Source organism: Struthio camelus, chromosome 1, assembly GCF_040807025.1.
Source record: "Struthio camelus isolate bStrCam1 chromosome 1, bStrCam1.hap1, whole genome shotgun sequence".
NCBI classification, from domain to species: Eukaryota; Metazoa; Chordata; class Aves; order Struthioniformes; family Struthionidae; genus Struthio; species Struthio camelus.
Window position 1 is genome coordinate 4,579,102 of NC_090942.1, and position 27,380 is coordinate 4,606,481.

At 42.4% G+C, this 27,380-nt stretch overlaps 1 protein-coding gene across 18 annotated transcripts; it reads left to right on the plus strand.

Moving 5' to 3' along the window:
- Positions 1-11,291: 11,291 nt before the first annotated feature.
- On the plus strand, positions 11,292-26,919 carry RBM17 (RNA binding motif protein 17). Of its 18 annotated transcripts, none has more exons than XM_068956336.1 (13): positions 12,631-12,748; positions 13,549-13,645; positions 14,408-14,548; positions 16,085-16,201; positions 17,105-17,271; positions 18,507-18,601; positions 19,447-19,503; positions 21,461-21,602; positions 23,151-23,302; positions 24,054-24,127; positions 24,546-24,644; positions 25,130-25,202; positions 25,346-26,919. In XM_068956336.1, the coding sequence occupies exons 3-13, from the start codon at positions 14,426-14,428 to the stop codon at positions 25,447-25,449; spliced, it is 1,203 nt and encodes a 400-aa protein (XP_068812437.1). In that variant the 5' UTR covers positions 12,631-12,748; positions 13,549-13,645; positions 14,408-14,425; the 3' UTR covers positions 25,450-26,919. The 18 variants fall into 18 exon arrangements, with proteins under 18 accessions (XP_068812289.1, XP_009678671.1, XP_068811363.1 ...); XM_068955986.1 differs by having other exon boundaries at positions 12,635-12,748; positions 13,624-13,719; positions 24,051-24,127; XM_068956410.1 differs by having other exon boundaries at positions 12,635-12,748; positions 13,624-13,719.
- Positions 26,920-27,380: the final 461 nt, after the last annotated feature.

Here is a 27,380-nt window from a genome sequence, read left to right on the forward strand (position 1 = left end):
AGTGACCTGAAGGGCCTGCTGGGGATTTCAGAGCTCTTCACCTCTTTGTCCAGAGGGAAACAAGGCTGCTAGGCAAAAACAAACAAACAAACAAACCACTCTGGGATAAATAAGGTGCTTTTACCTTTTCTCGTTTACTGTTAGAACTTGGTGCAGACACTGACTTCTGAGCTAGTCACCCACCTCTCTTTGCAGTCAGTGGAGGGGAGTAAGTGCTCAGCTCAGCTGACCTATTTCAGATATCTGCATTAGGGTGAGAAGAACTGCCCTGCAGAAGTGTCTGTTTCTCTGCGCTGACTACAAATGGACCAAACGGTCTCACGTGGCAGAGTCACATTTGGCCCAAGGATTCCTACCAAACCTTCCCACTTGGCTTTTACATGTGATTAGCAAACGCCTTTTGCCATAATTAGCAGTGAACATGCCCTGTGTTGCCTTGGTGTCTGCAACTGCATGTCCCAGCGTTTAGAGGCCTTGGCAAAAATAACCTCCCTACCATCAGATTTACCCCTTCACTCAGATGAGCTAGCATGCTCGTGAAGAGCCCTGGATCCAGATCCTAGCATAGGCTTGGACATCTCTCTGGTTCTCGTGATGTTGTGCACAGGTTATAAATAGTGGAGCAGAGTAGGTTTTGGAGCTGAGCTCTGGGCAACTTCACTGCATTGCAGTGATTGCAATTAGGTTTGAAGCGCTAAACTGTGTGGTTGGCAAATCTATAGTATTGAAAGGTCCAAGATGTCCACATCAGTCACTATACTGATGTTGTGCAGGGCATGTGATGGTCAGTGCCTCTCTGAGAACTGGGAGGGGAAGGAAGGAGAAAGGTGACCTAGCAGGAGTGTGAAACGCACTAATGAAGTGCAGAAGCATTTCCATAAAGCTGTTCATATATCATGCCCTGTAGCTGTTCCTCAAAAAGAAACAGCAGCTATTTATCAGGCTGTTCAACAGAACTCAGCTTACCCCAAGAAAGTTCTCCTCTGACCTTCATGAATGTAATGTTCCAGCACTTCACAGCCAGACCCTATTTTACCACATTTATCCATCTGATCAGGGGAACTGCCCGGTGGCTGCTTCTGGAGGTTGCTAGCACAGCTTCTAAATCAGAGGACTCACTCGTGCATAACAAATGTCCTCATGCTTTGTCCCCAATGCCAGGACAAAGCTACTACAGCACATTCAGTCCTGAGGAAAGGATCCTCACCCAAGGGTCCAGCCTCAGACAGCAAGTGCAATTGGCTTCTAAATTGGTTGCATTTCCCAGCTTGACAAGAAATGGTTTTTTTTTTAAGTAGATGAGAGAAGTCTTTGAAAATGAGGATTTGCTGGGAGTTCACATAGCGTCATGTTACAGAGGGTCTGATGTCACTTGTGTTTGCGTAGTAGAGGACAAGATTTTCCACGGCTGATTTAGTTCATTTCAGTCAGACCTTAACTGACCCTCACTAAGATGGCCCTGAGGACCATTTTTGTTATATCTGTGTTATCTGCATGATACAAACAATAGCCCTCAAAAAAAAATCTCATTAGCTGTTATCACAGTGAGCAAGTGGAAAACCCAAAATACTTCATGTGACTAATAAAAACCACAGAGACCAGGCCGCCTCGATTTGGAGTGTTTTGTCAGCTTATTTAAAGTTAGAAGAGGAAAATACTCCAGATGCCATGCAAGATATGTGCAGTTCAGAAACTACAAAAAGAATAGACAGAGGACAATATGAGAATATAAAGAAAAGATATATTATATTCTATCAATGACATTATTTTATTATATTAAGTTATATCATATTATATTAAGAATATAATAGAATGATTGTATCTGCTTGCTTGGCTGTTCAGTGTTCATAATATGTCCACCAAGATGATGCCAGAGCATATCTGTATCATCTCTCCTAAATGGAATTAAGATTTGCGCGAACAGATTAAGATGAATGGTTTCTTTCCCTTCTTTCCCAGTCACTGATATGTACTGCTTGATCCTTTTTCTCCTTACTGAGTTTCACAGTGTGATTGATCCCGGACTTGCAGTCCTTCTGCTCTGTCTTCGATGGGCACTGCCCTAGAGCTTTGCTAAATCAACTCTAGAGGAAGGGGAGAGAAGAAAACCCGGTGAAACCAGACAAGTACCAAGGATTTAGCTTACTGGGGCATGTTATGATTGTCTCGTGCATTTAATCCACGAGGCTTCAGCTCTGCATGAAAACAGCACTTTCTTCCCACTGTGACTCGAGGAGGCAGGCGGTGCAAGTCAGCTGTTCATGTACAGTGTAATTTTAGCACGAGGAATTCAGAAAAAAATTTCTTCTTCAGGTCTCAGTGCAGGGGTTTCAGGAGGCAGGAGGTAACTGCATCCATTGCAGTTCAGTTGGGATCCTGGGGTTTTCACTCTTGTTGCTGTGGCATTGCCAACAGCCGTGCACAGCCAGACTTTAGCTTCTCACACGCCCCGAAAGATGACATTGTCAGCAGCAGAGCCACTGGTACCGACTCACAGTCATGAGCATTGCTATGAGCTCCCCGTGGCATGAGAGCCCGGCTCTGCCCTTGGAAGGCTCCATCCAACCAAGGACCAGCTTCAACAGGGTGTTTGAAAATGAGAAATCGTAACCCACAAACGTAACTGAGAAACAGGATGGGTTAAGAGGAGACAGCTTCACGAGAAGGACCTGTTGCTCCTGCCACTGAAGGCAACAAGCTTCAGAGGGATGAGCCCAGAGGAGATGGCTAACAGCTCTTCATCTTAGTTTTGGCTCCTCCACTAGCTCCAGATGTGGCCTGGGGAAGTCACTTCTCTGCCTCCCCCCTCCCCAACACCTGTAAATAGTCGATAACAATCTTGACTGTGACTGCAGGGATATTTATACATTCTCCTCCTTAATGTCATGCAAGGTTTGAGCAACGAGTGCACTTTAAAAGCCTTTGTTCGGAGAATCATCTCCTAATTCTAACAGAAGAGAACTGAGCAGAGACTTAGTGTAAAAGTTTTCTTACTTATATTTAGAAAGAAAGAGAGAGAAAATCTTCATTTGTTTTTGCTTCAGGAAGCTCTCTGCACCAAACAGAGAAGAAAGTCCCTTTCTAAAATAACAAGAAATTCATTAGCACGTCTTGTGCTTTTTTAAGGTCACCATTATAGATATTTTTGATAACACATCCTTTTACGTGCATGTGGTCTGCTCTGACGGTGGAGATAATGCTGTTTACAAGGCTGTTACCTGAAAAGCGGGTTTTTTTTTTTTCTGAGGTCTTCCTTGTTTTTCAGGAACAGAAGGATGGATGATGTTCACGCGTGGCCATTGCTCACTTATGCCCTACGTCTTGGTTTTATATAAATTGGGAAGGGTATAAGAGGAAAAACAAGAGAAACGGTGAACATTTTCATATTTAAACAGATGAAAGTTCAGCTTTCAATTTTCTTATTTGCCTTCCATGATACCATGAGTCCAGATCATTAAGTACTTTAGGGTACCCTGTCTCCAGCTACAGTGCCTTTTCTTAAGAATCACATAGGAGTTACTAGGTTGGGCTAGATACCCCATCAACGTAATTCAGTATCAGGCCATTTTCCATTAGTCGGGATAATATCTTAGAAAGAAGCAAGAATCCCACTTAGGAAAATGCAGGATAATCTGCCCTCATGCTTAATCTTATCTTAATTTCCAGTCATCAGGTTGTCTTATATCATATATTCAAAAGAGTTTTTCCTCTCTTGTATGAGACTGCCTGCTCTGCATAAACACAGAGACCTTTTCTCTTGCTACAGCAGTATGTTTGTGAATTGTAGTTAGCAAAAACTCCCAAGGCACAAACTTTTTGATGAGATGAAAAGTAAGAACAAAAATAATTTCTGGAACATAAAATGGAAAATGGAAACTGCTCCAGTAAAAGCAAAAAGTGCTGCTCCATGGACGTATTTGTCTTCCAGAGAGGACTCGCCTCCTGTCTATTGCCCATGCTTGAAAACTAAAAAAAATAGCTGAGACTGGGCATCTCAGGTTTAGCTGGCTAAAATTGGCTTGATGAATTACATTATAATTACATAAGACATCTTAGATAACCGTACAATAGAAGTATCCCACGTACACGCTCCTGCCCTAGCATGTCATCGTTAACTAGCTGAGAAACGTTGCCTGGCTTGCTGAAGGTCTGCAGAGTCTTACCATTTCGATTGGACTCCGTTCTTTCCCAGCACCAAGGATGAGGATATTCCAAAAAAACGAGTCCCTGTCTGCCTCGGGCATCCTCTGTGGCAAAGACGATCCAGAAGGGTTTCGGGTAGTGACATGTCAGTCCTCCAGTAATTCTGCCACCTAGCCCAGTCGTTTCAGGCCGCTCTCTAGTGATGCTGATTGGCAGTGGGAGGGTGGATCTATCCCAGAAGATGACTCACTCCACTCCTTGCTTGCAAACGTGGCAAGAAAACAGACAGGATTCCCCAGCATTTCTTGCTCTAAACCAGTAGTCCTTCATTCAACAGGTTCTGAATGTCACAGCTTCATCTTATCTTCAAAAATCGACCCAGAGTATCAGTGCTGCTCACTTGGACACACTTTGGGGCCAAAGATACAGCACATTCCCCATACAGGAAGAACCACACAAAAGCTGGGTGGGAACATGTGTAGGACCATTATGGTTATACTGGATGTAGGCTGAGGGCCAGACCTGGAAGATCGATTCGCATGACCTATACCTTTTACATGCTTAGGTAAGAGAGCCTGGCAGGATATTTTACTGCACCCATCTTAAGTGTTTTAGATGTCCATGTAGTCACTGCTGAGAATCCAGGGCATTCCTAGAGCAATTCAGCTGGCTCAAGGGAAATAGCCAACTCTCTCCGTTGAACGGACAAGGCTCCTTGGCATGTCTGACGTGATGCTCTGCTGTGGAGAACAAGGAATAACCTGAAATCAGGCAACAGGAAATTCATTAGGGTGAGTCTGAGCAGGTGGCTGATTCAGAAAACGCAGTAAGTGCCACCATCTGCTTGGACTTCAAAGAACTCATGCCATTTCTGAGCTAAATAACTAGGGGTGGAAGAGGAGAAGACCTCCTTCTGCACATCTTCCCAGTGATCAGAGCACTTGCTCAAGAACCCAGGACAAGCCTAGATGCTAATACCTCACCTTGGTCCCACTTCTCTGGAGCATTACAGCAAGTAACAAAGCCATGGAAATACCTGCAGAATCCTTGAATAATTCTGGGTGCAAGGGACTAGTCCAACCTGCTGCTCAAAGCAGGGTTGTTTATAGGATCTGACCTGGTTGCTCATGTCTCTGTCTGGTCAGATCTTGAAAACCTCCAAGGATGGAGACTGCACAGCCTCGCTGGGCAACCTGCTACAATGCATGATTGTCCTACTACCCTATCAATGTGCTTTAAACACCAAATAATCCTGGGCATGTTGAAAGCATGATGACAGCATTCTACTGGGGCTTCAGATTATTTTCTTTGAACCTTAAGTTCTTGGATCCAGCTGTTTTGAACTGGAAATGATTGTTCACAGAATCTGATATAAATCTGTAGCCAGAAGAACGGTAACCTTGCCTACCTGTACATCCTCAGCACGGATGCATTTCCATAACAACCCATGGTTCTTAGAATTTATTCTCAAATCCAGAATTATACTTGAGTTCAAAGAGAAGTAAATGTACCTATAAATTTAGAGGGAACTTTCATTCAGACTTTGCAACTGAGGTTGAAAATAGCTGTTTGAAACTCCTTCCGTTTTTCGAGTACTCAACTTGAGATACCTTAATTTGCAGAGAATAGATGCCCAGAATCTTTCAAATGGTCTCAACGTGAGCACTCAAAACCATAGGTTATGCATTAGTGCCATCATTAAATCTGCAGTAGATTCAGGTAATATTTTAGGACGGAAAGCTGAAAGAGCTAAATGGTTCTAAACAGGAACCAGCACTTCCACGGCAAGCGGATCAGCCAATTTAACCACCAGGGCCTTTCCTGGCATAAAATCTTCAAACTTGGAGTCATATAAACCTAATAGTGAAGGAGTACTTTCCATTATTTCATCTTTAAAAAAGAGTGGAAGCTCTTTAGATTTCTGAAAAAGCAATAGTTCAGCCAAAGTTTTGACTCTGAGAGAAGAGAACACTAAAAGAAAGAAGGTAACACTAGAGAGAAAAACCTTTCACTGCAAGCAGGCACAGAAATGGTTGGGATGGAACGCAAGTTAGCCTGTAATGTTAATTTTTTTTTCATCGTCTTCCAAATGCTCCAGCATTGTCTACCTTAGCTTCCAAAATCTTTCCCAAGGCTTTTCATTTTAAAATCGATGATCAATGCAATGGAGCTTTAACTCTTTTTTTTTTTTCTCGTTCTTCATTTTCATAAAAGCAAACACAAAACTCCTGGAATCCCTCCAATTTGATCAGTGCACCAGACAGTGGGATTTGAAGCTTGTAAGAAACCTGCATCTTTGGCACAAAATTCTCTTTATGGCTAACACAGGGGGAATCTGAATAACTTTCTACACAAAACCTTTCTCTGGCTGAGCAGCAGAACCATTTTTTTCCTGCAGTTACGGCAGACGTCCCATCTGTACTGAGTCTAGTCAAGCGTCACATTTTCTCTTAGATTTTCAACATGTTTTCTCAGTTCTTCAAACAAGCTTGAGACACTGATGGTAGAACAAAATGGTCACTTCCTCATTTATATTATTTTTCCCTGTCATTGCCCAAATCAAAATACTCCACTGTGCAGTGTCAGTAGCAATAAAGCTTTCATTACTTGTGACTAAAAAGTATTTAAATATGGGTCTCGGAAACTTTAATCTGTGCCAAAATATTACTGGATGTTGTCTCAGTCATTCTCATTGTGGAACTGAGCCAAAATGTGAAACTAGGTAAAAAATGTGAAGTAGGTAAAAACTAGGTAAAAAAGCCACGCTCCTCTGGGTTTTTGGGTCACTCTATATATGGCAAAAATAGACGGCTTTCTTCATTGCGTTTGCAGCTGTTCTCTCTGCAGAAGTAAGGATATTCCAAATGCCTTTCTAACTGTTTTCAGCTCTTTATGATGGTTATTCATTGGTGAGTTTTACAAAAGAAGAATTACAGCACAGTTCCTTTCTGATTTATTTTAGAGTTATCAGAGTATTTTAGAGATCATGAAGCAGATCTGAAGGCATACTGGGTTAGGGTGGTACCTTTCAGCAAAACCATGGCATCACACATTGTGTTTGGTTTAGGATCCAACATGTTGGTTTAGGATCCAACAAACTCGAGCCGATCTTCCCAAGCCAGGATGAATGAATGAGCTTTCCCTCTGGCAGCGTCATTTTCATATTTCATTTTGCCACGCGGGCCATACTGAAGGTCACTGTGAAGCTGGCAGTGATAATCAAGTGGGTATTTTCTGAAAAAGAAAAAAAGTTCATAAAGTTTTGAAGGTGCTGCCAGGACCATTAACAAAAAGCAGGTGTGCAGTGGGGTGGGTCTGCTCTCTGCTTAGGACCCGCACCGTTAGCTGGAAATCATCCCTCCATCCCACGTGATTTAAGCATCTTTATTCTAACCTGACTGACGTTCCTCTGACCAAGCTCAGCTTTCTTTCGCGTGTGCCCCGCTGCGATTCGCATCTCGCCCCCACCTCTGTGGGTGGGAACCACTCTGCTCTTCTGTTCCCCGGGGGCCTTGTGGATGGTTTTGGGGGGTTTACTGCAGCCATCCCTTGCCACCTCAAAGGTCTCCCCGTAGACTGAGATGCACTGCCCTCTAATGCCATTTTGGCATATTAGCAACCCGGCTTTAAGCATGCAAGCCTCATCCTCAGAAGGTCTATCTGTAAAATACAGTGCAAATAATCTAAGTCTGGTAAAAATGGCTTAAGCTTAAGGGAATTTGTAAGAAACATGGAATTTATGGACTGCTTTTTTTTTTTTCTCTAGTAACTCTGCCCTGCTTCCAGCAATCAGTGGGTTAGTGGGATTTTTGAGACACAGACTGTACTTTGACCACTGTGTTTACCAGCCCGAATGGCCCTGTTCCTTAGGACCGTCTCCTATCTTTTTTTGGATCCCTTTATCCTCCAGAGTGCCCCCTGGCACCGAGATCCACAGTTTACACCTCTGTTTGTTTTGTACCTTCTTGGAGATCACGTCTAGGGAGAAAAATGAGAACTCCCTTTTTACCGTTTCTGTACCACTTGTGATGTTGGATGCTCCCATAGCACCTTTCAGCTGTCTCTTTTCAGCTGATACATCTTAATTCCTTCAGTTTAGAATGACATCTCTGTCGTCCTTCATTGTACATTTTTGCATTGCATTGCATCTACTTGGAAGTGATGAGGTACCCAGGAGGCACCTTTGCATGTGCATTGTGGATTTATATCAAGTATGTTTTCTGTTTTTCTCTCTCTCTCTCTCTCTCTCTCTCTCTCTTCTTTTAATACTTCTTAGCAGCCTGTTTGCTTTCTTGCCTCCTTCAGAGCACTGAGTTGGCCTTTCTAGAAAACCATCCACAGTGAATCCAGCATCTCTTCCCTTAATGGTAACAGCTGATTGAGAGCCTGCTGCTGTGTGTGTATTGCTAGTGTTATTTTCTCTTGCGTGCACTGCTTTGCATTCATTAACATTGGGTCCCATCTGCCATCTCATCACCCAGCCAGCATTATGCCATCCTTCTGCAACTTCTTGCATTCAGCTTTTGGCTGATTACTCCGAATAATTTTGAATCCACGGCAAATATAACCACCTTTGCTGAGACCTTTTCCAGGCTGCTTATCATTATGCTGCGGGGGCCTAACCCAGGCCCCTGGCACTCTGCCACTCACTGCCCACAACGGGGAAAACACAGAATTTGTTCGTAGCCTTTTGGTCCTGTCTGCAATCTGCTGCAATCTGCTGTCCATAACCCTTCCATACCCTTTTCTTTCCTCTGCCAGGAGTTCAGCATCCTGGACCCAGCTCTGGTATGGCCCAACCGCATGACCTCGTTTCAGACTGCTGAGAAAATTGCCATATTGTGAGAAAGAGCTGTGTGAAAAGGCGTAGAGTGGAACCAGGCGAGATAAGAAGGGCAGGTGGGACTGCTGAGGTGGAGATCATTAGCGGGATTCAAGAGAAAAAACATGAACATGGAAAGGTTTAAAATCCTGAAGGAAAAAACAGGTAGCTGGAAGGGGGCAACTCAGCCCTGTCGAGGGTCTGTTGGAGGCAGCAGAGGGCTGATGCTGCCCCAGCTGGCTCTGACTCGCCAGCAAAGGCTCTTCAGGTATCTCACTGAAGCCATGAACACGCTAATGCTTGGCCCACTACCTCATTAAATCCTGTCCATCTATTGTGTGTGTCAATCAGCAAAGATGTGCATTGTACTCTTTCAGCTGTGTATGTCTGGCTTGCATAGCCCGTTCATGCACGGTGAAAGTTGCCCAAGATGACCCAGCGATGGTTCCCCTGTAGCAGGCACTTCAAATAATTTCACAACAGTGGGGATGGCACAAACCAGGTCACATCTGCTCCTCAGGCACCACCGGGAGCAGCCCTGAATCCTTGATACTCTTCCCAGCCTTCACCCCCAGAGACCTTTCCACAGGCTGTGGGGTATGGATCCCCTCTTCATCAGAAAGGACCTCATGGGCTTGCCATTCTCTGGGCTTTGGGACACTTACAACTAGAGGGAGAGCCCATCTGGAGCTCTTCTCCACGCCACCCTCCTGGCACATAGTCTGCCAAGGAAATACTCTGCCATGGAGTTAATTTAGCCTAAACAGCTTATAGAAAGTTGCAGGGTTTGACCTCAGGGTGCAGATGTCTCAGAAAAGTGGCCGGGAGCTGCAGCACAGTGTCCCCACTGGCATACATCAGGATGTCCTTCACCCTCTCTGCCTTTGCAGATAAAGCTGAAAAAGAGGCGTCTGTCCAAGCTATCATCCACCTCCCCAATATGAAGGACTGGGGATGACCCTGGCAAGGGTGTCCTCCATTCCCAGACTGTCCAGGGACTTCAGACTTTGCAGCGTGGTGCGACTTCTCCACCTGCTCGCAGCTGGTTCATACTTTCTCCGGAGGACGCGTGTGGCCCAGCAGCAATCCTCAGCAGAGAGACGCAGCCTTTCGTGCAAGATGTAGGCACGGCACGATGGCGCGCGACATCAAATGTGCTGTCTGCAGGGGCTCAGTTTGTGCAAGGGCCCTTCTTTTGGATGGTTTCGCCAACGCAGACTTGAGATCACGCCTTCGAACGGTCTCCATGCCGTCAGCCAGAATTCTGCCAAAATTAATGCAATGGATGTTGTTGGCCTCTTTGCTCTTTTAAGTGTCTTATAGCAGTCTATGGTGGTTATTGCCACAGATGATGACAGACACATTTTGAACCACGCCTAATGCACTTTCCAGGACTTAATCAAGAGCTGCTTCCCCACTCGCGAATTATCTGACTAATTGCTTTAATAGGTAGCTATTTACGGGTCTAATAATTTAGCCTTTGCCCTTCCTGTTGTGCATTTTCCCAGTCTTCCCAGGAGTAACTGAAATCTCTGATGATTATCATGTTTTCTGCCTTTGCAGACTCTGATCTCTTGAGTTTTTCCCAGTGACTATCATGCTGTGATACTGCTCTGTGCTGTTAGGTGCTGAATTTCAAACCACAGTGATTTTTGCAGTACATTTTAATGCAATTAACTATTTGATTCCTTTCTTTAACACCAGTCCTTGCTCAATGTGATTCTGTCACTATGAAATTGGTATTCAAGTATCCTGCTGATTTTCTTTCTTGCACAAAGTTAGAGAAATGTGTATCATATCAATCTCTTCCTTTAAAAATGCAGGCATTTCTAGAGCAAGGAACAAAAGCCTGCTTGGATGATCCTCCCTGAATAAAGCGAAGAAAAATTCTTCTTACATTTAAGAAGTTTTCACTATTATTATTAAAATAGATTCATCTGGAAACACACTGCCTACAAAGATCCCCTTAGCAGACACCAGCTTAAGTAGGATGGGAAGAGCCGAGAACAGGCCAGAACTTAAAATAAACTACCACTTTTTTAAGTAGTAGCTTTGCTCACTGGTACCTCTTTTTTTTTTTTTTTTTAATTTTAAGCATGGGGAATTAATTGCATAGTAGCAAAGTCAAAAGTAATGCTGGAGATAAGGACTTTTTGATCAACAAAGAGATAAGGCTGTAGTTTTGAGGTTGAAGTGACAACGCTATCTGCTTTGGGGTTGGAGGTTTTGCTGTGTTTTGCAGAGAGGGTTGAATGTTTATTTCCACAGCGTTTATCACGTGGTGCAAGTGGCCATAATTCTTAGAAATCTCAACGCGTCTGAATTCACTCTCTGCCGGCTTTAAGTCAGGGACACAGCTGCCCATTAACAACAAAAACGAGATCTTGCCACTGTCACAGAGAGCAATAATTACCGAATTACCTCGAAATGAGCTCTCTGGAGAGGCGGAGAAATCACCGTAGCTGAATAAACTCCCGGCGAGGACAGATAACGCCATTTCAGGGACTGTTTTGGAAAGCAGAAATGATTTCTGCAGCGAGACGATCAGCGGAATCAACCGATCCAGCCCACTTCAGGCCCAAACGATGCTCTCATACTACAGGTACTTTCAACGGCCAAATACCCTGCAGTAACACCACCACCCAGCCACCTCGGCGTTAGCGGGAGCCGCGGCAGAGCCAGGCGCTAACCAGCGTGCCTGAGCGATACATGATTCGGGGGCGTCTGAAATACGCTTGAAGCAAAACGAGCGTCAGCTTTCTCTCCTCCTAGCTGCTTCACAACTGTGCCGTCAAACTCGGAAGAGTCTCATATTATTCTTTTTTTTGTTGTTTTTTTGTTTTGTTTTGTTTTGTTTTTGGTTTTGGCGGGAATGAAGATGAGGTCGAGGCGCCGAAGGCCCAAGGAGACACGCCGGCAGGCGCGTTACCTCGTCCGCCGGGCTGACGTAGACTTCTCAAGGCGCCAAAAACACAGTATAGCGAAACGCGGCATGAAGGCAAAACGCAGGGCGATGGCCGGGACGCCGATACCGTCCTGCCCCCTTGCTGATGGAACTGCTAAATCCGCCCCAAACCCCAACGTAGCCCCACCAGAAGGTTATCTCGCTTCTCCCCCCCCCCCCCCGCCGTATTTTTCGGGCAACTTCCTTGAGCGATCGCTCGTTTTTTCCCCAATGACGACGTGGCGAACGCAGGCCCAGCTCGGGATTTTAAGGTCTCTTTTAAGGTCCACTGGGATTTTAAGGTCTTTTTTTTGTTTGTTTTTAACGTGGGCTACACGGCCCACCCGCCAGCGCCCAAACCGCCCCCGCCAACACGAAGTTTAACGTCGTTTGTAGGTCTCTCTCTTATTTCCGTGCGCTTTATTTAAATAAGGGTGATCGCACAGGCTGTTGCAGAGCCGCCCGTCGCCTGCCACCTCCGCACGGGGCGTCACAGGACCCGAAAAATGAGGGGCGAGGGGGGGGAGGAAGTGGGAGGGGAGGGCCCCCCCCGCCCCTTCCCAGTGCCGAACTGGCGCGGACTGGGCCGCGCCCGGCCGCGGAGGGCGGCGGGGAAAGGGGCGGTGCCGCGCCGCGCCCGCCAGAGGGCGGTACAACGGCGGCGCCCGCGCCGCGCGCCCATTGGCCGAGCCGCGCGCTTGCGCCGTCGCGGCGGGGAGGCAGGCGCGGGCGGCGTGTGCGCAGGCGCGGAAGGGGGTGGGGGCGCTGGCTGGTGGAGGGCGGCCCTTCCCGGCTGCCTCAGCGGCCGGCTAATGGCGGCGGCGGCGGCGCGGTGACGGGTGAGCGGCGGGCGGGCGGCGGCGGCGGCGGCTCCCGCAGACCGGCGACTAAGCCGAGCCGAGCGGGCGGCTCTGCGCCTCAACGCGGCGGTGGTGGGCGGGGAACGGGGATGGGGCCGGGCCCCTAACGCCTCCGCCCCGCCCCGCAGCGCCCGGCCTCGGCCCGCGGCGGGGGCCGCCGCCGCCGCCTCCCGGCCCCGCCGCCCGCGGTGTCCCCCGAGGCGCGGAGCCGCTGCCCCTGGGGGCCGCGGCGGTTGGAGGGGCTAAAATCGCCTTTCGCTGCCCAAACTTCGTCTGCCGTGGCGCACGCGGGTTCGTGTGGTGCCCCCTCCCCGTCGCCTTCCCCTGTGCTTTGCGATATCCCTCCCTGTCCCCCCCCCCACGCCCATTTAGGTAATAATCCCCACCGAAACCCACCTCTCCCCCCCCATATTCATGCAGTAAACTAGCGTCGGTTGTTTATGTTCCTCTGCAGGCTGAAATCACCTATTCTTTATTATTTTTACTTATTTTACCTTAGAAGTAATATATAGGTGTTTATATTTGCTGTATTATTTCCTACAGCCCCATGTCTGGAGATCGTAATGCAGTTGCTGCCTGCTCCATCTGAGATTTGCTTAAATCCTTAAAACTCTACATAAGCAGACAGCTCCTCTGTGTCAGCAGGTGCCTTCAAATACAGGCACCCGTCAAATCTGTGGGAGCGCGGGCTCCGTAGCGAGTCTTGTATGTCTGTACAGTTTCACTGCAGACAGTTTATCGGTAGTCCTTGACTCCGTTACGGATGTTTTCTCCTGCAGGAAATTAAGAAGTTAAAGCGGTGGTCACAGATACTGTAATCCAGGCCTAACTGAGGCTAAATAATGTGCTTGCAGGTTATTCTACAGGCTGCTGCAGGTGATAGACCTCTCATTCGTGCACGCTTTTTCTCCTTACTTTCGTGTCAGATGATGTATCACGTGGACAGTGATGTATGTTATCTGTTATTGATGTTGTTACCTAGCCAATTTTATATGTGTGTGTTTACGTATTCCGTTTATTTGAGAGGGCTTTAAGTGTGTGAAAACATTTGCTTAATCATGCTCTGGCAGGCTGTGCTCCAGCAAGTGTAATTACTCTAAGAAAGATATTTCTTTTCAGCCCAATGATGTTGCAAAAAATCCTGAAGTTTAAGCAGCTGATTGGAATGTTGATATATTTGTGCAGACTTTAAGGTCAGGGAGACAAAACTTCTTACATGCTCTGATTTGGAGCTCTTGAGGTTTATGTCATACTTCAGAATTTCTTTGTGACCCTCGAAATATTTTTGTGGACCACAGTGTAACTTTTTAAAAGCTTGAAGTGATGATGTTACAACCACAGTTTTACAAACCTAATGTTACAAAAATAATTTTAGGAAGTTTCCAAAACCCATTGACACTTGAACAGTATTCATGGAAGCGTTTTATTACCTTTTAAATAATTGTTTATATACAGCCTCAGAGCAGTCATGCATATCTGCCGTTAACCAGAAAAATGTCACTGCTGGGATTTCTCTCCGACTTTAATAAATAAATAAATTAATTAATTAAAAATATGATGCACAAACATAACCGAGCTAGTAGCAAATAAGCACTGGACATATGACTTATTATAGGTTTTTTTTTTTTTGTCCTCTAGTTCTAAATTGAGGAGAAAATGTCACTTTACGATGACTTGGGAGTTGAGACCAGCGATTCCAAAACAGAAGGCTGGTCCAAAAATTTCAAACTACTGCAGTCTCAACTGCAGGTGAAGAAAGCAGCTCTTACACAAGCAAAGGTATGATCTTTAGTAATTTTACTTTCTGTTGTTGATAGTACTTCTGTGTTAGGAACACTGAGGAAAGTTTGTGACTTTGGAATGCAGATTTGGGATCCTTTTGTTATGATCTGTCTGTAAGTTTGTAGGGTGGAGCCTACGGAAAAGGCATTGGGCATGGGGACCAAGATTCAGAAATCTGTTATAGGAGGTCTTGTAAAGTTAAAAATCAAATGAAGACTTGACATGTGCCCTGTCGGCCTAAAACTTTTTTAATAATAGAGCTAAAAGCTGATCTTTGTATTTAACCTCAAAGATAATGAGATTAAGCATTTCCTTCTTTTTTTTTTTTTTTTTTAAAGTAGGTAACAGTCATGCTGCCCTTGATAGTTTGGCAGTATCAGCTGTTGGTCATTCCTGGCATTTTGCATCAGTTGTCACTTACATGTTTGCATCGTTTTATGCTTCCTATTTAAAAAGGCTTTAGGTGCTGAAGTGCACATCCTTGTATGTTAGAAATTTGCATGGAAAGTATTGCCAGTATACCTGAAAAGGAAAAGATGTGAAAGCTAATTGTTAGAGCCTAAACTGTGACAGTGCCATTTTCTCTTTGTTTTATTGCTACGGTATTTCACCCTGTTTCCTTAAGCGCTGTAGATGTTTTAAGTTCAAGCAGGACATGTGTTGTTTGCAGTCTGTGTGTTTTACAATGAGAATATTTGATTAAAAATAGAAGAATAACTGCAATTAATTATGTAGGATACTTTACCAGGCATAACATTTTATCACGGGAATTATTCCTGGTTTATACTGCTGAAATTGAGCACAGAATTTGGAACACTTGTATGAATGAAATCTGAAGTGGCGTATATATTGTATATGTTCTTTCCGTATGTATCTGATATGCTGTATGTGTACAGGCTATAATAGAAAAATAGAATAAGACTGGAAAATTCAAAGTTCAAAACTGGATTAATACATTTTATCAGATGATAAAATATGAAGAACAATAGAATTTGTCTTTAGGAAAAGTCTAAACCCCTACTGGATCAAAAAAAAAATCTTAAATTCAAACTCTATCTGAAGATATCATCTGAATTTTTAATACCCGTCTTTGGCCTTAGTTCCAAACCTTTCACCTATCACTCTTTGTTCTAGTGCATGCATAAGAAAGTCTGATATTGCTGTCTTAAAAGCAGGAGAATTTACACTGTTTTCACTGAGGCTTGCTTTGAATTATTGCATCAGATCTTTATTTTTTGTAGCAGTTCTTTAACTGTAGTTGGCAAGCCTCTGGCTCAGAGCAGAGTTTGCCTTTGCCACCACTAAACATGAAATAAACGGATTTATCCACATCAAGGTTCATTAGAAATATTGAGAATTACTGTGTTGTGGTAAATTTACGAGAAATTGCATATTGAGCTTTGAGCAGTGAAGATTTTGATCCAGAGCTTGACTGAGAGAGAAATCCACTTGAAGAGTATTTTTAAAAAGCTGCTTTTTAGAAAACTATTTTCTTACCTTTTTAAACCTTTTTTTTTTTTTTTTCCTCTCCAGAGTCAGAGAACAAAACAAACAACAGTCCTTGCACCAGTGATTGACCTGAAACGAGGCAGCTCTTCTGATGAGAGACAGATTGTGGACACGCCACCTCATGTAGCAGCTGGGTTAAAGGTAAGATAAAGGTAGTCAGGCAGTCTAAGTGTTTCTGAATTGGAATTCTTTGACGGTAGTCTGTATTTTATTTTTTCATCACCTCTTCCTACCAGTCGAAGTAGTGATCTTTGAAGTTGATTTGGTTTGTTCAGAGATTTTTAAATTGGTGAAGGTTTCAGCTTTATACAGGCTTCCATATGATATAACGTGGAAGTGCCAAGATCAGCGTGCAATTAAACTAAATCAATGGTCCTAGCGTCTTTCTCCTGGAAAGCTTCAAAGCACTTTGCGAAACAGCAGTTTGGTTAGGTAAATAGTGATGGTAACTGTGATTGCACCAGTGTTGGAACTGGACCTGTGTTAACAGTTGAATTAAAAATGAAGTAAAAGTCACCTAATTTTTAAATGCTTTTCCCATGGTAAGCAATCAAAAAAAACTTTCTCTCTGAAACTTTTTGGAAGATGAAAATTTTGAAGTAGTTCTTTCAGATTAGAGAAGAACACTGGGTCTGCCTCTGTCAGGTTCTGTGTTAATAGCAGTTGATGAAAAAGACTCATGAGATTGCATGGGATGACCCTGGCAGATGGTTGCAACATCAAGATGCATTTTCTAATAATAGTAAACGAATGGGCATTAAAATATTCTTGTCTACGTTGATTTGCTGCTACTTTGTGTTTGGTGGGCGTGGATTCTGCTCTTCATGGAGTTATTGGAGGTGGTGAGGGACTACATGAAACCTTAGCTTTGAAGTAAAGCAAAGCTTTCTCTTTATATCAGCTGGATGAGGGTATTGCCTGCCGCTGTAGAAGTCGGAAATGGGGTTTAGTGATACTTGGAGTGAGGAGGGCGTGTTTATCTGTTGGGAGTTTTTTGCAGATCTCAGGAGGAAAATACCAATCATTTTCCTTTCCTTTTCTAAGGATCCTGTACCTAGTGGCTTTTCTGCAGGAGATGTGTTGATTCCTTTGGCGGATGAATATGATCCCATGTTTCCAAATGATTATGAGAAAGTGGTAAAACGTCAAAGAGAGGAACGACAGAGGCAGCGTGAACTGGAGAGGCAAAAGGAGATTGAAGAAAGAGAAAAGTGAGGTTTTTGTTTTAACTCGTGACATGTTGACTGTTAGAGAAAGATTAGTTATTTAAATATCTGTTCTCTTAGTTTTTTACCTCTAAGCAGTTTCAGGGAACTTCTTAACGCTATTGTGAGGAATATTGTATGCTTGCAGAAGCAAACAGTGCAGATTTTAATGCTCTTGCTGAAATCATCTAACAATGCAAAATCATTTGATTTATCGTATTTACAGACTGTTTGGTTTTTAATGGACAAGCTGGACAACATTTATCAAATCTTACTGTCTTTATTTTAACAGTGGCAGCAATATTTGGGTACTTAATGCATCATTATCAGACCTTGACCTTGCAGAGATTTCAGAGTATTTGATTTCAGTATAATCTGACTTCAGAAATACCTTTCCACAGTTGGTGATAAACCGTCTGTTTCCCTTTTACATATTCCAAACTGCCTTGTGAAAGCGTTTCGGTTTTACAGCTCTAACTAGCTCTGCCTCTGAGAGGCACGGTTCCTTTTCTTTTTCTTTCTTTATTAATGCTCTTTGTTAGTTTAAGCAAGTTAATTGCATATTTATTACTCTTCTGTCTCAGGATAAAAGAAAGTACTACTTGCTTTTAATTATCTCAGTGATCTTTTCCTGGAATAACAAATCTCTTTAATCTTATTAAAGAAGTTGAATGTCGATTCAGTGTGTTATGGAAATAGGTGGTAAAACATCTATTAGCCAGTAAAATTACATTCTCTTAATAAGAGAAATGAATAAGCCAATTTCATCTTCGTATGAATCCTCTGAAGTCCATGGAATCAATAAAGAGATGCTATTGCTCTGTTCAGGCTGAAGGAGCTAATATTTCTAGTCACTTGGGCTTCTCTGTCTTCTCTCAGTTATGATCTTCATTGCTGTAGAGGAGGAGGAATGCCCGAGGCCCTCTCATAGTTCTCTTTAACTGGCATGCAAGATCTCAGAAATCTCGGTTGACAGTTCCCTAGCTTCACCATTGCTTGCCGTTTAGTTGCGCTTGTGGCTTGTTGCATACAGGCCAAGAGATTTGAGTGTAGTCCGTAGATACAGTTATAGATATGTGTATGTGTGTAAAACTCAAGGGAGGAAGTTGAAAATACATAACAAACTTTGATTTTCAAGTTGGGGAAACAATCTGTCACCCAAACATGCATCAGATGTATGCTTTGTGATAAGCCAGGTAGACTTGGTATTTCTTATCCTAATATATTGTGTTTCCTAGAAGACGTAAAGACAGACATGAAGCCAGTGGGTTTTCGAGAAGACCAGATCCAGATTCTGATGAAGATGAAGATTATGAAAGGGAGAGAAGAAAAAGAAGTAAGGGAGCTATTTATTCTTTTGGTAGGGGGGAAAAAAGGAGAAAAGTTAACAAAAAAAAAAATCTGCAGTCCTGTTATTCTTTTCGTGGATTCTGTATTCCTGTTTTCTCAGCTGATATGTATCCTGTTATTTCTGAGCCTTTAGAATAAACCCAGTATTTTATTATGACATAACTATTGTAGCACAGAAAATTATTTTTTTCCATGGAGGGAGATAGCAGTTACCTGTTTGTGTAAAATCCTTTTTACGTTCCCTAGTAGGTATCTGATATATATCTGTCATTAGCTATGTCTTTGTTTAAACAAAATTAAACTGTGTTCTCTTTCGGTAACAAAGTCACAACAGATAATTCAGATTTCATTTCCTTTCAGAAATGAAGGAGAGGAGACATTTAAAATGTATTTGCTCTGCTTTGGAGGTCTGGGACTATCTTAGAATTTTGTTCATTAAAATAGGGCTTGCATTGTACCCTTAAAGTATAGTTAATCTTGAACAGATTTCATTTCGCTTCGTTGAGCAGTTTTAGAACTGAAGATAGGTTTTATTGCAGTCTTTAATTTTTGAAATCCCCAAAATAATGCGTACCAATTTGAGGCAAATGTGTTGCACAATGAAATATTTCAGACGATGCGTACGAAGTATGTCACTGCAGTGATACGCTTCTCAGTCACTGAAGGTTCTCAGAGTCCTCCTCTTGTCTGTTGTCTTTACCTTTCTATTGGCGGTGAGATAGGTTAAGAATTGGCTGGTAAGGAGCCAGCAGCTGTGTTAAACTTCGCTGAAGCTCTTCCTAGATGCAGGACCTGGTCATAAGAATGTGTTGTCTTCCATTTTGTTCATAGGTATGGGAGGAGCTGCTATAGCACCACCAACATCTCTTGTTGAGAAGGACAAAGAACGTAAGTACACCAAAACCCTGTTCTCTAACACCTAGAAATGTTTTTCAATTCTCATCCAACCTTTTCTTCAGTTAAGAAGTCCTGTCGCTTCTCCCATACGGTTCCTAGTGGCAAAAGGGCCCGTACTTGTTCTTTGTTGACGGTGGAGGCTTTGGGGAACCTGCGATATTACTGTGATTCACATTTCTATTCTGTATTGCTAGAGAAGTGATTTAGCAGTATGGTCTGTGATAGCTGTGTTCAGTCACTCATTTATGATGTGAAAGAAGAAGAAACGTTGCAAACTGTTTTTTCTAGGTAGACTAGAAATTAACTTCCACAGTGCAGAGAGAATTTTTTTCACTACCTTTTGTGTTAGAAGGTATCTTTATGAATGCCTTTTCTGAAGGGGTTGTACATTAAGGACAGGATTTTGTAATTTTTTACGAGGGATAAAGTATCAGCTAAAAGATGCTCACAAGATGGGGTTTCCTGTCCTTTCAGTGATAGCTTGAGAAAGAGATTGGAGTTGTCCACTAGATGGCATAATCTTGCTGTAAGAACAAAAGTATTCAGTTTTTTTTGCATGTCTGATTGTCTTAAATTTTGAAATTAAAATAATAAGCAGTGTATTGTGTATGTCATTATGAATAAAAAATTTGAGTATTATACGCATAACAAACTTTCCTTTGGAAGTCCTGATTTAATTTAGGAGTAGATTCAAATCAAAAAAAGTGTAGCTTGATGGAGTAAGTGAATGACATAACAGTGAAGGCATTTGACGTGTGTAAAACACTAAGAAAGGAAATGTTTTATGTAAATAATTAAAAGCAATTGAGCAATGTCAATGAAAAGTAAATACAGGCTGGAAATGGTAGAAATATCCTGGGGGGGGGAGAGCTTTTAAAATTGAGATGATCTCACAAGGGAATCTCTGTATGACTTGTTACTTGATGCTCAAAGCTAGGCTGGACAAACCTCAGAAAATATTACTCTAGCAAAATTCATTAATCTCTTCCATCTGCTGCCTGAACGGGAATTTTTTTTTTCCTCATACTGTGTCCCCAAACTTCACGTCTGCCGTTTTGTTTGGTAAGATACAAAAGCTGATTAACACAAGAAAATACTCTAAAGTGAAGTCCATCTAAAAGTATTTAAATGCATTCACGAGCGTGTTCTTCATAGAGTTTCGCTAGTGTGTTGTATTTGGTTGCCTTTCTTTTTTTAACTTGGTAGTTTGACTTGTCAGTGGAAAATGGTATAATAATCTAATCAATATGATATACATATCTCCCAGGAAAGGGCTTAGTTGAGAAATAGTGAGCAAGATCTCTTCAGGTTGTATAAATGTTTTACTTTAAGAAGTCTTTGCCAGTGATCTCTATGGAGAAGAGGAAATCGGTTGTGCAGAAAACAGTTCTAAATTTGTATTTTTTTTAAAGGAGGACTGATTTCTCCTTCGTATAAATGTACGGCGTACTTTTCTTTACAGTCTTTAGGCCCCACCTTTGTGCATTCATCCATTATTTTCATAATCCTGTTGCTGATGAACGGTGCTTTAAGTTTCCTTGCAGTCTGCCTGGATAAACTCGTTGTGATGCAGTAGCCTCCTAATGTTTCTTTTCTCCAGTTGATGAGTTAGAGGTTAATAAAAGCATTATAGGCGTGTGGAAACAAACTCAAATAATGTATGCTATGAGGAAATTACAGCAGATCTCAAAGCTTAAATCTTGTATATGAGAGAGAGATGAGAGGATGTTAAGAAAGCATGTGCAGGGAAACAGTCTTCTGATTTGGATTTACATGAAAGACCTTTTTTATTAACGTGAATACTGAAGGACAAAAAAGGACAACTCGCAGAGGAAGATCTTTCTGTAAATGAGTTAGACTGAAGACAGAGTACTTCAGTGTTCATGACAAATACATAGTTCATGCAAAGTATTTTAGTGAAAAAGCAAATGTCTCCGTTCCCTTCCAGCTGTAGCATCCTTTCCATTTGAAGAAGAGTCAAGACCTCGGGCACCATCCTCTAAAGCAGCTATTCCTCCTCCGGTGTATGATGAGCCAGAAAGACCTCGTTCCCCCACAGGACCTAGTAACTCTTTCCTTGCTAACATGGGGTAAATATGTTTGACACATTAACAATTTTTGAAAAAAGCATTAGAAGGTGGTGGAAGCCAAAAGTTAAAACAGCTTGTCAGTAAGAAGAGGAACACAACTTTGCATGTATATGGTTGTTCTAAGTGCATGTGGTCCTAACTAGGAAGATACGAAAACAGCAGCAAATTTCTTCGAATGATTTATTCTTTTGAGATGACTGTATTCAAGGCTGTGCCTTTAAGCAAGTTCTGAAGCCCCATTCCGGTATAAAGTGTTTATGGCTTGTACAAGCCAAGCTAGCGTAATCTGCAGGAGAACACAGATGACGTGTGAGTGCCTCCAGGTTCCTCTTTCAGCTTTGCCCTGAATTTGCTGTGTACCAGTGGGCAAGTAATTTGAGCCCTTGTTTGTTTGTTTCTTCAAAGATGCAAAGCATGTTTGTATGAAAGTGGCAGCAGCTGTGGCTGCAAATCCGTCCATTTGCTTTTCTGCTTTGGATTAGCGTTGTGTGCAATGCTTGTATTACTAGTGAGATGACAAAGTGAAGTTGAATTTATAATTATGAACAGCTTAGAGACATCATTTGGAAGGTGTAGTGTTTAGCTATGACCATCTTGGACTTTAGTCATATCGGGTGTTGCGTAAGTGCAGCCTCAGTGTAATGAAAATTATATCCAGGAAGAATATGGCCCTAAAAGTGTAGTTTATAATGTTATTACAATGCATTTTCCATTCTTGCTTTCATGCAGGTTTTTGATATAAACACACTTTTTTACATAGTCCGGAAAAAGGATAGCCAAAATCAGTACTGTTGGACCAGTTTGTGTTGTTACCGCTACTAGTTAACAATATCCTAGGACCCACACTTCATTGAGAAAAGTGCTAAAAATACTACCTGACCTACCTTATTTTTACCCGACATTGGCTACTGCTTATTCTGTGGCTTAATGTTTTAACCTTTGAACGCTATGTAGCCAGACCTTTTTAACGTGCATTTATGTGTTTTATGTTGTATGCTTAGAAAAATAGTCATGTAGTCACTGAGCCTACGTTTTTTTTTTTCCTGTAATGCCTGTTAGTGAAACAGAAATGACCGAGTGTAGAATACTGGCTGCGGTGGAAACTATTGTACCATGGCATATTTTTTTTGTTCCTCCGCCTGTCTAGTCACGGTATGCAAAGAAACGTTAGCCTGTGTAGGTATTTTGATTCTAGAGATTCTTTCAATGGGAATTGCAAAATCAGTCAGCGGGGTGGGTTTTTGCGTTTGCTCTGTAAATAGATTGGGGAATTTGCTGCCTCCAAAAGTTATTGAAAATTCATAAAGATGGGATATGTTTAAAATGGCTATTAAGAATATCCAGACTTGTTACAGGAAGGGGCAGTAAAGCTAGGTATTCTGCTAGGTAAGCTAGCTATTCTGGAGCCTAAGCCGTACGTTTTCACCATGCAATGAGATTTTTAGGAGGTAGAATGTCTGATTAGTCAGGAAAAGCAGTGTTTTAACAATATTTTGATAGTGTTTTGTGTAAGAAACCTTTACTAACTGGTCCTTTTTCTCTTTGCAGAGGGACAGTAGCTCATAAAATCATGCAGAAGTATGGTTTCAGAGAGGGCCAGGGTCTGGGGAAGCATGAACAGGGACTGAGCACAGCACTGTCAGTAGAGAAAACAAGCAAGAGAGGTGGCAAGATCATTGTTGGTGATGCTGCAGATAAAGGTAATTTTGTCCTGCCCAAAAGGAAGAGGGAAGTTTCTGTGGCTAATGGTCAGGAGAAATTATGTGTCAGTGGGAGCTCCTGGACATTTTTTGTTTTTTCCATCCTCCCTTCTATCCTTGTACAGAATATTAAGGTTAGGAAAATGACACCTTCCTTCTTGTGGAAGGAACACGTTCCTAGTTCCATCTTTTTTTAAAAGTGGTTCTCTTCGTTATTTGAGTTCATCCTCCTCTTACCTGTTAGGTTGTCTTCCTTTAGTGTTCGGAAGCCTCTGTCTGTACCTTCTCTTCAGGATGTGATCCTGCTCAATTCCTGCTGGCTTGCTCCCTGGCACATGCATTAGATATTGCCCTAATTGCCCTGGGGTTGTCTGGTCTAGAGACAACATCTAGGCTTACTAGAACAGCACCTCTGCCTGAGCTCACATGTGTTAGGAGTGAGAAGATCTGATTTTTTTTCTTAGTGGATCTAGTACAGTTTCGAACTTCTGAGTGATTTCCTTCAAAGAAATAGTCAGTTGTCTATGTTTTGGCTTAATTTATGTGCCCTAGCAGTGGTTTGTCTGCTTATTATCTATCCAAGTAGCTAGGAGTTCTGAAAGGCTATTCCTTACCAATATGAAACTAGAGTTAGTGGCTTTTATGCCATTGTTTTATAACAATAAGATTGTGATAAAAGCCCCCACTGTGAGCTTTAAATGAGCTTTAATCTTAAATTATTCCGTGAATCACTTTTCTCTTGTTATAGTAGATGCAGCCAAGAAAACAGATTCTAACCCGTTAACTGAGATACTGAAATGTCCAACTAAAGTGGTCTTATTAAGGGTAAGTTGAAAGTAAGGGGACGCATCTTGGTGCTTTCAGCATGCGTGTCTGTTTCGAGTGCATAAACCTGTATTTCTATTACAATGCAACTATATAGACAGTTCTGGCCTAAACCTTATACCATTTCTGTCCCCTTTCAAAATGTCTCAAAAGCACAGCGCTTTATGTGTTGTGGAGAAAATAGGTGCCCCCCCTGAAATAAGTTATGACTGTAAAGCAATGCTGATTTAGATTACACAGTGACCGTGTCACAGTGTTTTAGTCTAAGGATTTGTCTAGCACTGTGATGCTTGAAATGGCGCTCGGCTTGGTAAACAGAAGCTTAAAATACAGTCACAATTGCATGCATTCATGATTTGTCTACGTAATTATCTACTTGGGCTACATCCAGTGAATTGGATTTCCTCTCAACTTGTAGAACATGGTAGGTGCTGGGGAGGTAGACGAAGATCTGGAAGTTGAAACTAAGGAAGAATGTGAAAAATATGGCAAGGTTGGGAAATGTGTCATCTTTGAGGTAAGAGATAATCTGTCTCTTGGTGGCTGCTCTGAAAGCAAATTGGGCATTTGTGTCTCAGGACTGACTTGATACCCCCTTAAAGAAGGGGCAGAGCTGAGGATTTCTCAGGGTCCCTAGAAGCCTTATGTTTCTGTGTTTTCCATTATCGGTGAAAGTACAAACTTTTCAAGTCAGAAACTGAGCAAAAACTGGGGGTATTTTACTTTTGGAGCTGCCTTTAGTTCCTCCTGCTAGAATTAGTCTTTTACATTGAATCGTTTGTAGAGAAATGTCTCACTCCCATTTATTTGAAAGGTTCCCTTAAAGAAACAGGTTCCATTGTGGCAGTTTTAAATCTCCCTTTGGCACCTGGACCGCACTGTGAAATACTGAATACTGAAAATACAATGCCTGTATTTTTTGTTGTCTTCACTACTTCTGTGAAGAGCAACACTTTAAAACAGTATCTTGGTAATGCTCTAATTGATTCTGTTTTTCCTCAGATTCCTGGTGCACCTGATGATGAAGCTGTAAGAATATTTTTAGAGTTTGAACGGGTTGAATCTGCTATCAAAGGTAGAATGCTACGTTGTTTCATGTTAATTTCGGTGTGAACTTGTTTAGAGATTAAACAGCCTCACTCATTAGACTGTTTAGCTACATAATTTTTTATTTTACTGAATTTCTGCTTGCTGACCTGGTTTTCATTTTCATTCCAGCTGTGGTGGATCTAAATGGAAGGTACTTTGGTGGCCGAGTGGTGAAGGCTTGTTTCTACAACCTGGACAAGTTCAGAGTATTGGATCTGGCAGAGCAAGTGTGATTTTTAAAATCTAGCTCGAGGTGTCACTGTTTTGGCAATCATGTTTTCAGCAGTAGGCTGGGAATAAAGAAGAGAAACGTAGCTTTCCTAGCAAACTGGAAACAAGCCTCATTGAATGGATTTTTCGCATTCGTTGTGACTTACACTTTTGTAATATAAAGCCCTTTGAAAGTAAAATTCACGTCTGTGTGTTTTTGAATTGCACAATTCTGCTTATTGCTCTGGGAATCCTGATTTTTTTGGAGCTTTCAAAGGACTTCGTTCTTTTGAAACCCACTGCTGAGGAGATGCTTTGTCTGTATTCCTGCTTTCCTTGTTCTGGTGCTTCATCATGGAGTCCGCTGTGCTGCATCCACAATAAGTGGGAAGCTTTGGAAAAGGACTGTGTGCTATCATGCCTCTCTTTCCTGACGATATCTCCCAGAATTCCAGCCTTGCTCGTAAGTCCTCAGTCTCTGCACTCCAGAGTGATTTGGGGTCACTGGACGATTGGCAGCTAGTTTATTCTCTTCTGACTCCAGGACAATGCTTTCCATACCAGAATTGGAGAGTAAAGTAACAAGGAATGAGCCTGAGTTTCTTCCCGTATCCAAAGAAAATACACGCTTAACCCAGGGAAATGGAAGGAGTTTTAAATGCCTAGCCATGTAAATCGGAATGAGTGGACTGTCAGCAGAAGCTCTACGCTGTCAGACAGTCTTAGCTAGAAATATCAAGGGTTATCTGATTTCAGGTCAGTACTGAAGTGCTATAGGTAGAGCTGAGGGACACTCATTCTTGCATCTGGCTGACTGTGTGATTCTCACTTCCTCTAACATCGCACTTAGTTACCTAACTTTTTAATTGAGTCAAACCTGGCATGTGCGCTCTCTCTATATTTCTGTATTTGCAGTCAAGTAACACTGCAGGGTGACTCTAAGAAGGCAGGCCAGTTGGAGTTTTCAAAATGATAGGCAATGGAAGAAAATTCAAATGAAAATCTGAAGAGTTGACCAACTAAACACTCCAACTCTTCTCTTTTTTTCCCTGTCTGATATGAAATAATATATGGCACTCTGTTCCTGGTCTTATGTTCAGTTTTTGTTTGGAAACAGTATGTGACCAAGAGCTGGCAAGAGGTGGCCATGCAATGATGGCAGTTGTCTCTGTGCTCTGTGATACTTTGAATGGCCGCTGAAATTGTACAAATATTAAAATGGAAGAGAGCTTTGAGGGCATTTTAGCTGGTTGGAAGTTGATGCTGGCTGTCTTTTTCCTGTTGTACACATGTATTGGGGGGTGGGGTATAGACCTGTAGTTGATCAATGCTGTGAGTATCTCCAGTTCTTGCCCTTTTTTAACTTTTGGCTGCAGATCTATATGACAAATTCTTGGTCTTTTTTATTTTGTCTGCTTGTGTTCCAACAACCTCTGTACAAACATTCGCTTGTAAAACAAAACAATTTTTAAAAAAAACTTGTATTTTACCTACTGCGTGTCTGCTTCCTTACTGTCCTCCTCTGTTGTACAAGACCTTCCCTTCAAGTCGTTCGCGTCAACGTTGTGTGTGCTGATGATGGCAATAGCTGGAATCCACCAGTACACCCAGCCTAACTAATACTAAAACCACAGGGTTTGGGGCAATAGCAGAGCCAATAACAGAATCTGGACTTTGTTGTTAATTTTCTGTGTGACCTTGAGCAACACTTTAAGGCCTACTTCATATAACAAAACAAAGAAATTCATCTAATATGAATCAGCATGCATTTAGTTATAGAAGTAGGTAATTCAAATGAAACGCTATGAAAATGCACTGATAATTGATTTAGTACGACTTGAATTTAGCGTGAAATGTGCCTTGGCTTTAGGCAAGACGTTTTATTTCTGACTCTTATTTCAGCAAACGTTGGTGTTCTGAGTTACTAGCGGTAAGTGTTTCCTGAGGGATACAG

Coding starts and splice junctions, on each gene's coding strand:
- RBM17 (XM_009680376.2), top strand. CDS start 14,426: ATGTCACTTTACGATGACTTGGGAGTTGAGACCAGCGATTCCAAAACA. Junction 16,202..17,104: donor ATGTAGCAGCTGGGTTAAAG/GTAAGATAAAGG, acceptor TCCTTTTCTAAG/GATCCTGTACCTAGTGGCTT. Junction 18,602..19,446: donor AAGGGAGAGAAGAAAAAGAA/GTAAGGGAGCTA, acceptor TTTTGTTCATAG/GTATGGGAGGAGCTGCTATA.